The sequence below is a fragment of the Rhinoderma darwinii genome, chromosome 3, assembly GCF_050947455.1.
Source record: "Rhinoderma darwinii isolate aRhiDar2 chromosome 3, aRhiDar2.hap1, whole genome shotgun sequence".
NCBI lineage: Eukaryota > Metazoa > Chordata > Amphibia > Anura > Rhinodermatidae > Rhinoderma > Rhinoderma darwinii.
This window is the reverse complement of record NC_134689.1, coordinates 376,929,027-376,944,210: the sequence shown is the minus strand read 5'-3', so window position 1 is coordinate 376,944,210 and position 15,184 is coordinate 376,929,027. Positions and strand designations below refer to the sequence as shown.

At 39.6% G+C, this 15,184-nt stretch overlaps 1 protein-coding gene across 4 annotated transcripts in view; it reads right to left on the bottom strand.

The window, feature by feature from the left end:
* CAMSAP3 (calmodulin regulated spectrin associated protein family member 3) overlaps window positions 1–15,184 on the bottom strand; it is a 97,705-nt gene that overhangs the window by 11,896 nt on the left and 70,625 nt on the right. Inside the window, exons 3-7 of one of the 4 annotated variants that reach the window (XM_075858791.1) lie at window positions 10,259–10,387; window positions 9,698–9,781; window positions 8,878–8,910; window positions 5,428–5,475; window positions 2,597–2,735 (exon numbers count right to left, since the gene is read on the bottom strand). In XM_075858791.1, the coding sequence (XP_075714906.1) occupies window positions 2,597–2,735; window positions 5,428–5,475; window positions 8,878–8,910; window positions 9,698–9,781; window positions 10,259–10,387 (433 nt within the window). Of the gene's footprint in view, window positions 1–2,596; window positions 2,736–2,852; window positions 5,341–5,427; window positions 5,476–8,877; window positions 8,911–9,697; window positions 9,782–10,258; window positions 10,388–15,184 lie in introns of those variants that run through there. The other 3 variants (XM_075858792.1, XM_075858793.1, XM_075858794.1) reach the window with 3 other exon arrangements.

Below are 15,184 nucleotides of genomic sequence, written 5' to 3'. Positions count from 1 at the left end.
TCTCATGTAATGGCACATTACTAGAACACGTGATAACATTATAATCAGTGTTGGTCCAGCCTCTGGGAATCCTGCTGATCCTAAAGAAAGGGGCTAAGAGACCATTGTATTTTTTACTTTCACAACAGAACTCCCACTAAGCACTGCTGTGCAGGGAAAACGGAGCAGTGGTTCCTTAATTCTGAGAATCGATTGTGTCTTTCTTCTGGGTCATTATATGGATATTGCAATCAAAATTGAGGCAAAGAACAAGTCAAACATATTCAACTTTTATGTACACTTTAATGGCATTTTTATTTTATTTTTAATTTAAGTGCAAAGGTCAGACACTTCACCACCACCACCACCACCTTTTACCCCTAAAGGACTGGCCATAAAAGGGGTTGTCCAGTTTAGACAATCTATTTTCATCTCTATTCCCACTTCACATTCCTCATCTCTTGTCCATATTAGAGAGCAATTACAAAAAGAGGGTTTCTTGCTCTGGATGACCTGTCCTGTATTTCACAGACAACTCATTCATTTGAATATCCAATGCGCAATTCCTAAATTCCCCTGTGGTGGCACTGCAGAGAAATTGAATACTTACTGCTGGGGGTCCTAGCAAGCACACTTCTAAAAGGAATATTTTTTTCTTTGCCCCACCACATTCCATTAGGCATAACTTATTTTATGTATACATCGCTTAGGCCATGTTTTTTGCACAGGTTGAAGAGTTTTTAGACTTAATTTTGGGGTACATCTAAGTTGACACTCTTTATACGAATGTCTCATGGTGAAATGCCTGAAAAAGCAAAATTGGCCGATATAATTTTTTTTATGACACTTGACAAAATACCTATTGTATGGGGACTTTCTCATTTTATATATGAAAAATATTGAATAAGGTCCTAATGCTGGACTGAAACGTTGCACCTTTATAGGTTGGCGTGAATAAATCACAGTTTTTCCATCTACTTTATTGGAGTGCTGCAAGAGTTATTTCTTTCAAGTAGATGGAAAAACTGTGATTTATTCACGCCAACCTATAAAGGTGCAACGTTTCAGTCCAGCATTAGGACCTTATTCAATATTTTTCATATATAAAATGAGAAAGTCCCCATACAATAGGTATTTTGTCAAGTGTCAAAAAAAATTATATCGGCCAATTTTGCTTTTTCAGGCATTTCACCATGAGACATTCGTATAAAGAGTGTCAACTTAGATGTACCCCAAAATTAAGTCTAAAAACTCTTCAACCTGTGCAAAAAACATGGCCTAAGCGATGTATACATAAAATAAGTTATGCCTAATGGAATGTGGTGGGGCAAAGAAAAAAATATTCCTTTTATATATATATATATATATTTTATTTTTATTTTTTTATTTTTTTTCTTACTGTGTAAAACATTTGCAGAAATTAAAAAAAAAAAAATTGTGCCGTTACTTCAATCATAAACATTTATTTTTAACATTCTCCTAGTCCTATTAGAGGACTTCCTGAAAAAAAAATAAAAAATGTAAATGTAATAAAATGTCTTACATCTAAAGGACATTACATAACTGCTTGTGCATTTATAAAGTAGTTATGCCCTAATACTGGCAAGCTCGGGGGACCTTTATTAGGCTTGAGGCTGCCAGTGTAAAACCGTCCGCATGGTCATTCACAATCCTGGGACTGATGGAGAGAGGACAAAGAGCGCACCTTCCCTTTGTCAGCATCACCATCAGCATTTATTGTGGTGCAGAAAGGGTTAAAGAGGACCTATCAGCTCTTCTCACAGGTCTGTTTTAGTAAACAATTGTGTTCCCCATGAAATAACAATCCTGGAGCATCTTTTCTTAGGGGAACAGCACAATGTGGAGCTCTATTATTCCTTCTAGAAACTTGTGAATAAGTTGACAATTGAGTATTACCAGTTGGGGGGAGGGGAGTGTCCTATCTTTTGCGGTTTACGGGCCGTGCTCCCATACTTTGTATAGGAGCACAGGCTGAAAATGCGGGCTGCGATTACCGCCAAGGCCGTGTGCACGAGGCCTTATGAAGTTTTTTTTTTTTTTTTTTTTGGGGAGGAATAACAGAGGAATGGCACAAAGCAGAGTTCTAAGAATATATGTCCGAGAATTGTTGTCTATTTTAGTAAATGCTTGTATTTACCATAAAATATGTCGAGAGGTGACCGGTCCACTTAAAATGCCTGGGATCTGCGATTTCTCACTATCCCAGCCATATGAGCTGGAGGGTGATTGTCAATCACAACCGTCCTCCAGCAGGTAATCGCTTGGACAACGCTCCCGTGCCCCATACAAAACACCATCACGATCATAATGTGGGAACGAGACCCTCCCAACGTAAGTGTAAGCAAAGCTGCGGAAAGGGATTAGAAAGCAGCTTTTTGCAAGCAATCAATAGTCAAAAAGTCATAAAAAAGAAAAAAAATGCTCCCAGAATGCAAATCAACAGAACAGGCTTTTTACACACAAATGCCAGATGCGCCATTCTGAGAAATTTGGGCCACTTTCGAAGACTTGTAAATTCAAGTCCCTAATGATACAATTGATAAAGTTCCCCCCTAGATCTCCATTGCTATAAAATGACCAGCTTGGTACTACTCACCCTGCAGTCTGAGCTCAGCTGGGCAGTAATAGTGGACCATGGCAGCCAGGGCACTCCCATTAGACAAGTCTCTCAAGGATGACACCGATGTAAAACATGGGGTCTGTCTTGATAGAGCTTTGTCTTTGCGATACCGTATCTAGTGGAAAAATCAGGGAGGGAGGGAAATCAGGATTAGCAGTGTAAACTGAACTCGTATGGCTGACCGCAACATGGTACATAGGGTCTAAGCGTGTAAAATATACTAAACACGTACGTAGAAGCAACTGATGTGATACGGCCGTCAGCTAGCCCTCTCCAGTGTTATACAGATGCCGATTATAGAGGAGGCTTTACCAGCATCCTACAGCATTGAGTGCAGGGTGTGGATGTGAGAGCCTGTTTTATTACAAGCCCCAAAACAATTACTTAAACATTGTGTGTGTAACAAAGTAATAATCATACACATTACAGGCCGGCGTGTGAACAAGACATGCAACCACTACAAGGGTGTGTGCACAAAACCAATATACATTCAGCAAGCTGCATAAAAATAAAGAAATACAAGAAAAAATATATAATAGCATACGAAACTGGCAAGATTTAATCTTATTACGGAGGGTTAATGGGACATTCACAAAAATATTCAACAAATCTGCTTTTCTTCCTTTTACATAGTGATACGATTATAACCGGGAGAAGATTGTGAGTGACATTGAGCTGGGTCATCACCAAAAAATTGATGTCCTACGTTTTCCACCTCAACAGGTTTACAAATATTTCACCCATTAATTGATAAAATCAAAATCTTCGTGTGTAAAAAAAATAAAAAATAGATAGCAATTTATCTTTATATTGAAGAGTCCAACCAACAAGAAACCTAATGAGGATCATAGACGGAAGATAGCTTTCAGCTGAACCATCTTTTGGCCACCAGCTTTTACCAAAATCTAACCAGCCCACCAGAGTATCCCACACTCTAAACACAATAATGAGCCCCAAAGGTTCTTCAGAAGGCAACCCCATTAGGGAGCCAATCACTTTTCACTAGGGTTTACTTATTATGGGATGATTCACAAATACGGTAACCTATTCGACCTTATTGATGACATGTCCTGTGTGTACAAGGATAACGTTTATTTTGCAATTTAATGTAGACTTGCTCATGTTCTGTATAGATGGATGGTGGACCCTAAATCATTTCCTGGGCCCAACGAACCGCAGTCCAACAAATTAAAGTCTATACAGTAAACGAGCCAAAATTGGGTTTGTAAGCCTCTGCAGAGATCATAGAAAAAAAATAGGCAAAATCCAGCACTTGCTTCGGGTAAAAGAAAAAAAAAAATGAAATATTTTTACATTGAAGATTCTTTAGAACATGCTGCTATAGAAGTTCATAATAGCAGATGCTTACGCGTTTCGGACACCTGTTCTTTGTCACTCTAAAAACTTTAGACTACTGCCAAAAAATACTGGAACTGCCAACATACTACATATATCTGTTCTTGAGTGGTCTACCTGTTGGAATCACCAACTATAGTAAAACTAGGCTATTGTAGGTATCCATATATTGTGTGATTAGGAATCTTGGCTTGATCATGGTGAAGCTGGTCTTCAACTTAGACATTCATGAAAAATCACAAAACCAACTGAGTCAGTCCAAACATAGGACTAGCTTTAAGTGACTCCAGAGCAGTCTTCTGAATCTAATGCCGATCATATACAGCATGATCCAATAGCGGTCAAGAACTGGCCATATGTGTGGTGTTAATGATACAATCTGCTACCAATGATCAGAAGCTCTTCACACATGAATATTTCCCCGACATTTAGCAAAATCTGTCTTAGATGAAAAAGGACAAGGACGGTATTCAATGCTTATGAGTAAGCTCCAAAATTTGAGATCTTGATGGCAGAAAAAAAGGCGTTCCAAAATGGGCAGATGCCTCGCCAACAATCATTGTTAGAGACATCTGCCCATTTATGACCACCAGAAAGACAGAATACAATTATACAGTAATAGGACCAATATCACATCAGTGTCCTAATGGTGTCCATGGGTGATAATGAGTCCATCACATTACTACCGATATTGGCTCTGACAGCAAAACAGCGAGCATCCTTCATATTGTATCGTCAACTCGTGCACTATTAAAGCCTGTGGAGATGACATGTGCCAAACCAGGTCACCAGATGGCCTGATCCTAGGATCACATAAAAATGTGCCAGCCAAAGGAGGAGATGACACACCGGGGCAAGATGAATACAATTATCCAACACGTGTCATATGTCTATATTAACAAGGCTGCAGAGAAGTTCCTGAGATATTGGTTCTATCTTCCAGCGCAATGGCTAAAGCCGTAACCCACTGCACCGACCATGACAACATTTAGACAAAGGATTCTTACTTTCAAGGTACATTATTTTACACTTTGAAAAAAATGGTCAAAGCATTGGAAAATATAGTTTAATGTTTCAATCACTACAAAGAGAGTGCCATATACACTATTATCCACTTATTAAAGGGCTATGCCTTTCTATTCTTAAGTGCAAAACCAATAGTGGCCACTAGGTGTCCTCTTACCACTATCAATATTCCAAAAATTGGCCAAAATCTCAAAAATTGTATTATTTAAATTATTTTTCAAATCCACGTAGGCAAACCATATATGATATTAAGGGGTTCATAGTCCTATAGATCATTTGTTTTGCAAAGGTTTTTTTTTTGGCATAAGAGGAAGAAATACAGATTTGATCAAGAAATAAAAGAAAAAACAAATAAATTGTATTTTATAATCAAACAAAAATGGAATTATGAATTTTTGGAAATGAGGGCGTGCACAATACGTTACCACAGGAGGCTTATTCCCAGACTCCTTTAAACAAAAAGCGATGGCATGCTAAACGCAACGGAAAAGAGCAACGGAGAAAGTCAGGGCAGATTCATATCAGAGGGAATGACAGAGACAAACAGAGAGGCTGAGCAGTAGGGCCTACAGCAGGAGTGTCCTTTTCTTAGGCAGCAACCACACTTGTCGGAGTAGGAATATGTAATTTAATGGAGAAGGAAGAGGCAAAATGGCTGCCAGTCAGATTACAGATAAGACAAACATTGACATATAGCACTTTATATACACTATGCCAACTACTGGCAGATCTGGGCAAAAACAATAATGTAAGAGGTCTTGCTTAGACAAAGAATTCCAACCACCTACAGCTGAACTCCCCATGTCACACTCACAGGGGCGCAAGAAGCTGAGATATGTGGTGTTGAGTCCTCATACTGATGAAGCCCCTGTGCCTGCCTAGGACATTTTCTTTCCCGACTAACAAAATGGTAGTTCTGCGGGATTAATAATTTTTTTATATATATATATCCCAAAGGCAAGCCGCTCCTGATCTCAGCTTCTTGGACCCCTGTAAATATAAGAATGGGGGGGGGGGGGGGGGTTGAGATATTTGGGTTAGATACAGTCACATCTAACAGACTGTATTCACACACACTGGTGCTCTCGGCCGATTGTCATGACATGGTCAAAAGAGGCTAAAAATGGAGAAGCCACCATAGCCCGTATATATTGAAAAGCTTTTGAACCTACAGTATTATGCAATAAATGGATTGAAATATCTGAAACCAAAATTTATCTACAGTATGTTCAGACAAAATGAAGAGTACTATCCCTCAAGGTCAAATAAAAAAAGTTATGTTTTTAGAATACAAAATGACAAGGGTAATGGTGGTATCATGTACCGCAGAGTAGAAGTTCCAGTCTACCATACTCCTCTACTGTCCTAGAACATCTTGAACTTAAAAGTTTTTTTGTGTTTTGTTTTTTTTATAAAAAAGGTGTATCCGTGTGTTTGGTGTAACTTTACCAATACTTTATATTAAACATTAGTTTTTACTTTTTTAGATCCAGCTGCTTTGTATTCTCTAGACAGACCAGCTGTATCTTTCGCTAAATCCTGCTTCCGTCAGGTCCTCAGGAATTACGGGTTCATAACTTAAGATGTGATGGTTTACAGGTGGATTTGACACACAGGACCCGCCGACACTGAACCAGTCAGGTCCGCGGGACTGACTGATTCAGTAAATAGCGCCAGATACAGCTGCGCTATATAGAGAAAACAGAACAGCTGTATCTAAAAAAGTTAAAATAATGTTTAATATAAAGTATTTGTAGATACAGCTGTTCTGTATGCTCTATATCTAGCGCTATACTGAATCAGTCAGTCCCGCGCACCGAACTGGTTCAGTGTTGGCGGGTCCTGTGAGTCGAATCCACCTGTAAACCATCACATCTTAAGTTATGAACCCGTAATTCCTGAGGACCTGACGGAAGCAGGATATTGCGAAAGATACAGCTGGTCTGTCTAGAGAATACAAAGCAGCTGGATCTAAAAAAGTAAAAATAAAGTTTTAATAAAAAGTATTTGTAAAGTTACACCAAACACACCGATATATCTTTTTATTGATAAAAAAAATAAATAATTGCCTTGTTAAGGTGCATATAGCCTTTAAGAACCACTAATCAGGATTCTAAGAATCTCGAGAGAAAAAAAGACAAGAATAGTGAAAGTTCCCCACTGAAGTGTGTTCGCTGTGAGCCTGGATTCAGTAGGAGCCCCCCTGTATTCATTGCTCTGTCCCGCTGTCTCATGGCAAAAAAGACCCGTCATAAACGGTCCCTGCTGGATACAATTCTTTTTGAAGAAAGGAATCTACACGTGAGGAGCCTCTCAATAAAAAGGGAGGTGGAAAACTACAAGATAGCTTGAAGCAGACAAGTATTGTATTGACTATGCTGAATACTGAATGGGCACTGCTGTATATTGCACGGGAACTTCTCTAGCTGGAACTCTATATTGCATATGCCCTGCTGTGGCTGGCACTACTGTATCGACACTTAAAAATGGGGATGATCGGTAAGGTGACCATAGTGTGGTCCATATCTGGAACAACCGAGGAGCTTCATTAGGCCTGGACACCTGTGATGAGACCCAGTATAGCCATACCTCATAACCATTCCTTGTCACATCCACAGAGGAGTTGAAGAGGAATTATACTATTACATGGTGCCTATTGAATTCAATGAACAAATATGTAATACATGGTTGTGCCGAGTCCTCCTGAGCGAGAGCTGCTCTTTGAAATAGTTTGGCTAATACAGGGGTTACAAGCTGGGAATCTCTCCGCATACAAATACGTATTTTGTAGCTAATGGGCTTTTGGTCTAAAATCTATAACTGGGTCCCAAAACTATGACGTGTTATTTTTAGTATTGGTCTCCTCATATGGGGCTGAGGGAGCTTTTGGGCCTCCTCAGGCTTCAGAACCTGTGTGCGGCCGCCACCTCTGCATCCCATACAGCCATGTCCCTGAGGATATATTGACAGAAGTTACAGGACCGATCACAATGTCCAGATGTTCTAGAAATCTACCGTATGTTCTTTGATTGGCACAAGCATCTTGGCACCAAAAACTACGGTATTTTAATAATTAAGGAGAAAAAATAATGCATTTCAAAAGGCTAGTATTATTCACAAAGTTATACAGTATGAAATGTCGACAAACAAAAGACAGGACATTACTGCTTTACACCCGTACTGCACCAGCACTCACAAGAACAAGGAAAAGGGGTTTACAAAAAAAAATAAAATTAAAAAACATGCAGCAGAAGGGTTAATTCTGTCAAAATATATTCACGGTCTCTTGCCGCATCACCTCTTAGCCCATTACAGTAAATATAAAATGTATTTGATTTACCCTTTAAGAGCTCAGGCACGGAGGCCAGTTGACCTTAAGTCTAGCTTAGCTTAGTCTAGTATAGCTTAAGTCTAGGGTCTAAGAGGGAAATTGGGATGCAAAGGATTCTGGGATAGCAGCTCTTTAGCGGTAAAAAAAGCCATAAATGGAAAAATTATAGGAGGACATATATGAGCAGATGGATAAAACGAGTGGCAGAAATGGACAAAAAAAAAAAAAAAAGGTGACCGTGTTAAAATATGACATGACCAGTTAAAATACACAGCAAAAAAATAAAATTGTATAAAATAAATTAAAGTGTGATACATCCATACAAACATAAAAATAAATATAAAATCACATATCCCACAACCCTTTGCTAATAATGCAGATCAAGCAGCATTGCACATGCATTTAAAAAAATATATATTTTATTATTAATAAAACTGAACAGAAACAGGCATTGGCTGATAGGGGAAGGATTATGGTACGCCAAAACAAGACGCATAACTGGCACAAAGGATTAAAGTGTCAGGAAACAAGAAAAGCCACTTACAGGGACCAGCTTCCAGTACCAGCGGGAGGGGCACTGGAGAGAAAGAGAAAAATATGGAGGGATGGAATAACAGAGAAACATATAGGATAGAAGAAATAGGGGGATTTGTAGAGTAGAGAAATAAAGGGGCATTTAAGTGATACCTGTTGAGTACACAATGCGGAGACATCCATTTTAGCTCAACCCTCAAAGGCTCAATGACCATTTTGAATGGATGGCCTACATTCCCATGAAGACTGCGTCAACAAAATGGCTACTTCCGTAGTGTGTAGGCAAGTGGCACAGGTTAAAAAGGGAAGAAAGCCTAATACATAAATGTATGGAGAACAGAATATTCTCAATAAGGAAAGCTTCACGAAACAAGAAAAATACAGTAAGACGGTGGGTCCAAAGAGAGAGACAGAAGAACAAGAAATAGAATAATCAGAAGAGAAGTTAGAGTGTGAGGAAAGACAAAAAATAGAAATAGTTGAACTGATCATGTTGAGGAGATCGAGAAGGTGTGAAAAAAGACTAAGAAGACGACAGACCAGGAGACAAGAAGAATCAGTCTATGCATATCCTATAATACATACTGTCCACTGTTTTCAGAGATCTATATAGAACCAGAGAAATTACAGAAATTAGGTTTATCTTGAATTTTGAGAAGCGTAAGAAGGGGAACATACGACAGACTAGACTGGGTATATAGGCTCTTTATAAACAGAATGGTCGCCTAAAATTGTTGGCCGGGTATCGCAATAGAAGGATGAACTCTACAGGTTGAACAGATTAAGTAGAACAAATTAGGACGCTGATGGGATAGATTTACATCACTCACCCCAGCCTGGTTTTGACCCTCTGGGGCTGAGAGCTGCTTCCGACCTTGTTCCCTTTCGGCTTCCTCCAGCAACTGTTGATTAATCTGGAATTACACATGTAAAACATGAGCACCACCAACAACAAAGCCCATCTTCATTTAAAAAAAATAAAAAATATGTTTTAGGAGCCATTCCGTCCACTACTAGAGAAAACTTGAGCTTTGTGATGGTCAAGCAACGAGAACTTCCGTAGACAACATCCCAAAAAGTTTGTTACCGGTTAGAAATATTTTCAGTGGACTGCTTGACCATTATGGCCGATAAAAATAAATAAATGATGGAACCTAAATGCATGTTTCACTACCCCAAATCATGGTCACAGTCAAACTATTTATATCTTGTGTGGAGCTAGGACATCACTATTTCTCTTCACTTCTGTGGTGAAGAATGGGAGGAATAGCCACTCTACACACCACAAAAAGATGGTGGGTAGTCCCCTTCCACCATTAACAAGCAAGGCTAAAATTGTGATATTACCTCACAAAAAACTATGCACTTCGATAAAGCAATACATGTTTTACCTTATCAACCCAAGAAAGCAGCTTAACCTCCAAGCCTCCCAGTCCAGGTTCCGCGGTGGAAGGGAGAGACTCTGCGCAGTGACTTGAATATACAATTATTATGGAATCGATCACAGAAAGATGAGCAGCCTGGAAGAAAAGAAGCGAAAGTTGTATGCAAGAAACACAGAAGTTACCAAGATGGTTCAAAATCAGAAAGTCATTATTTTGTCCATCTAAAAACGTTTCCCTACCAGTTTCCTAAAATACCTTTTTTTGACTCTCTAGTTGGTGTTGGCAAGGTCATCAATAACTCCAGTGTTCTCATAGAATTGATAACATTTGGAATAATGGTTGAAACCATATTACTGTCTGTAGACATCAGGTTAAGAACCATATCACGGTCAGTGAATCCTGGGTCATTACCAAATTACTGGCCTCTGGCACTATAAGTCAACCCTATGGAACTACACTGGGCACCAGTGCAATTATTGTCACCAGGTAACAAATTACTAAAAACAGGTTTGGGGACCATTGATACAAAAAATAGGTCTTCGGTTTAGACCAATTTTTGGATTCTGGTGCCAATGGGCCCCTTTAAAGTTTTTGGCCTTTCCAAAATTCTTCACCCACAAAATATAGGATCTGGGTTTTGGTCGAAAGAAGTCCAAACCATCTCATTGTGCTCTCCTTTTCAAATTTCCTTGTTTTGACAAAAAACGTCAATGTTTTTTGCTTTCTGAATTGTCATCTGCAATAACATTTTATTTCATTGGCCAGTTTTTTGGAGTTAACGGTTTTACACGTCAGGTTTTGTCCTTAGGACACTATAGAAGTTATTTAGTACTTTGTCATCAGCCTATTCCACATAGGGTGTTCGGTCAGAGAGGGCACGTCAGCCGACCTACACAAGCGGGTGCCTTCGATAACCTGATAACCGAGGCTCTTGACCACAACAAATTTTTATTATTCACTGAATGGCAGTATTATTTATACATTGTATAGCGCTATTAGCTTACTTTATGTAGGGAGCGGTTATTTCAGCATTGGATGTTGGTCTTATTTGATAATTGTATGGTGGTATTTACATTGACATTTAGGCACCGTAGAGTATATTCTTTTGCAACATATGGTGGTGGCCGCACAGTATTGCATTGTTATTTAGGTAACTTTATGAAAGTGTTATTTGACCAACGTAAGGCACTGCTATTTGGCCACCATACTATATGGCACTGTATGGTATGGTTCTTTGCACACTTTATGACCATGCACCCTAAGAGGGGAGGTGCCAACAGAATGTACCCAACAGGGCACCATCCAATGTAAGGCTGGTCTGTTCCACTCGTAAGAACGTTAACATTTTGATTATTTTTATAGTAAGGGACAATGGATGGCCTTATTAGTGAGTAACAACTGCAGAATTTAAATAAAGATTCCGATTACAAGTCATGACTAAGGGAACATTTGAATATTATGTTCCCTGTTAAACAGGGAGCAGTATTACTAGAATACATCTTTATTTTCTTACACGTGCTACATACACAAAAGTCTGTTTGAAGTTTGTCCAGCAAATTGAAGTGAAGTGGAGTGGAGACTGTAATACTATGGATTTATGTCGGGATTTGTGAATCGGTCCAGGCCTGCACCGACATAACACTGGTGCAGGATTTCATTATTAGATCATTTTGTTTGTAAGCCTGCCAGTATGAAAATCATTAGAGTTATGTTTATTTTATTATACAACTGGTGGAATTGTTATAGAAAAGATTCTCCCTTGGTGCACCTTCACGGATATTAGGGTGTTATTACTGCACGAAAAGGATCTAGACTATCATAATGGCAATCCAAATCTTGAAAGAGATCGTCTCATGTATTTCCTTTTAGTTTCACTAATTAGATATATGTATGTAAAACACAAATAATGCATAGACCATACAGCAGAGTGTGTGCGCTTTATGGCAGTTGAAATGAAGGGGAGTTTTCCAGAGGAGCTGTATAAACAGCCTTATCTATGTGTATAATGTTGTTATCTTGCCTTTTCTGGGCCTTCAGCAGTACAATAGAGTAGTCATTAACGTTAACCCACCTTCTAAAAATAGAGACATTAAATGGTCCATCCTCTCCCAGTCTATACAGCAAAGCTCACAAGTGAGCCACAGAAAACCGGAAATGTTAGCCTATTGTGTACTGGAATATTTTAATTTTTATCATATGGATAGTCACATGAAAAAGAACCAACACAAAAGAAATAAATAGGTTTATAATAAAACATGATTAAACTGTAAATTCATATATTCACTTTAAAGGGATTATCCGGGGACCGAAAATTGCATTGCTGTCCGTCAGCCGATGCTCTGCCCGGGGACTCCAGCTCTGCTCCTGACATCACTGTCCCTATTTGGTCAGTGACTTCAGGGGTTTCCCATCATTTCCAATCAGCTGATGATCTGCTCAGGAACTTTAGCGATAGGAAAGCCCTGAAGTCACTGACCAAATATTGACAGTGACATCGGTAGCAGTGATGGTGTCCCGAGCAAAGCTCTAGCTGATGCTCTGCTTGGGAACTCCAGCAATAGGCAATGCGACAACCCCTTGCGGTCATGCGATTGATAACACTGAGACAAACAACACAGGAAGCAAGCCCTCAGTCACGTGGGGTCGTGTCAGCACATCATCAATATTAGAAAAGCTACAGAATTTCCGGGAACAACTCACCCGGTTTGACCTGCACCATTTAGTACCGAATTTTAAATTTAAATTACTTTAGTAAGGGACTTCTTTTTACATAAAAAATATTAATGCAATTAAATTTTTGGTCCCCGGATAACCCCTTTAAGACTGGGTTCACACTTGCATTTGGCTTTCTGTTGTGCTGCTTCGTCAGAGAACGGAAATACTGGAAGTGCCAATACAGTTGCATGACGGACACCACCAAAAGCCGACGGAACCCAATGACTTTAAAAGGGTTCTGTCAGGGGGTCCATGGTTTTACATGTTGTGCTTTTGTTTCCGGGATTTTCGGGCCGGATCTGCGACAGAGGCCCCTAACAGAGCCTACAAGGCAGATGTGAACGAGGCCCTAGACAGACCCTTTCCCATCTCCATTGACAAAATACAATATTCTGTTTAGGCCAATATCACACACAGTTTTGAAGCAGGTTTTAGGACAGTTTTTGGATTAGTATGTTGAGCCAAACCCTCAGGCCCTGTTCACATTTTTGAAGGCAGAAAAATCTGCCTCAGAATTCCTTCAGGAATTTGGAGGCAGATTTTCAACGGCCCGCGCGTACTTTTCCATGTTTTTTGCCTACGGCCATTAAAGCGAATACAGCTTGCTTGGTCTCCACTGCATGCAGAGCAGTGGGGAAAGATATGGTCCGAGACAAAAGGAGGCCAGGACCCTCACCTTTTCTGAAACGTATAGTATCACAAACACTAGCAGTGAAGGGAGGAGAAGGTGTTAACAACGGAGGCCTCCTGGGACATATACAATACACTTGTTTTTGTACTTTTTGTTTCTTGTTGACCCTTCGAATTGTAATAAAGTAACAGAACAAAACCAAGAAAGACCTAATCATAAATAATGTCCCCATGCATAACTGAAACTGACCTCATACAAGTGCCACCCATATGAACCAATCTGACATCCGGCTAGGGAAGGTCCCATTGTAGAACTCAGAATAATGGCATAAAACACAACAGGGTGGAGCAGTCATGGCTGACTGGAAAAGCAAATAAGGGATTCAAATGCCATGAAGGAACAGGAATAAAAACAACTTTTATCAAAAGTAAGATACAAGGTTGCGAGCCAGTTTCTTCTAGGACAAAGAGCCCACTACACAAGCAGTTTCTGATGTTGGCAGATGGCATCAGTGCAGAATGAGGCTATTGTTTACCTGACACATATACAGTTACTTTGGCTCTGGGCAGCTTTATTTATAAGGTGGAATGAGAATCAAAGACCCGGACTGTAGAGAGCTGAGCAGACTATTTGTGTTATTACGGCCAGGCGGGATACTAGATAGGAGTAGGTTATTTTTTATTAAAAAAAAGTATACAATGACAAACTGTATTTTATAGCATCACAGAGTGGGAACGCTTCATTAAACATAACTTTTATTCATTATTCAGATCAAAACACGCTAGGTAATTCTATTGATACACAAATACCCCTGACACAACCAGGGTTGAATCAAATCAGCAATCCACAATCATCACCTGGAGTATCCAGAAAATTATATCTAGATGGCGTGGTAACATACGCCACCTATGGACAAACAACAGGGATACAAAAAAAATCTATCACATACAATTAGTGTAATTTCTAAGCACCAAATATTGCACAAAATGACCATGACACATAACCGTTGGGGCGGCATCGGCGAAGATTGTGCAATTGGACTTCCAGTTCCCCGGAAGCGCTATAAAAATAAAAAGATTTTTTAAAAAAAACTATGAAAAACTCTGAATCAGCACGACGGGGGAATGGAATGTATATTAGCACTTGTATTCACTTACTGCAGTGAGTACATTGCGAATACTTTTTGGTCGCCGCATAACCCCTTTAAGTAGTTAGGCTATGTTCACATCTATGTTGGATGTTACGTTCGAAGCTACCGTTGCCGATTCCGTCAAATTTGACAGGGATTTTTCCTGTCGAAAAGACAAATCCTCTGTGGAACATGATAGACCCCACTAAGTTTAAGGGGTCCATTAGGCACCACTGGTATCCATCTAGAGACTAATAGGGCATTGCATCCTGGCTTCCGTTATATACAGATGTGGACAGAGCCTCAATAGGCTGGGATTGGTGTGTCCTCTAATTCTAGCAGTTACAGTGGCAGCAAAGCTGCGATTAGAAATCTTCACGCTTGCTCTGTTGAAAGGTGGCTTTGTAGAATGTGGCCCCTTAATGACCGCAGTAAGAAAACGACATGTTGGCGGTCA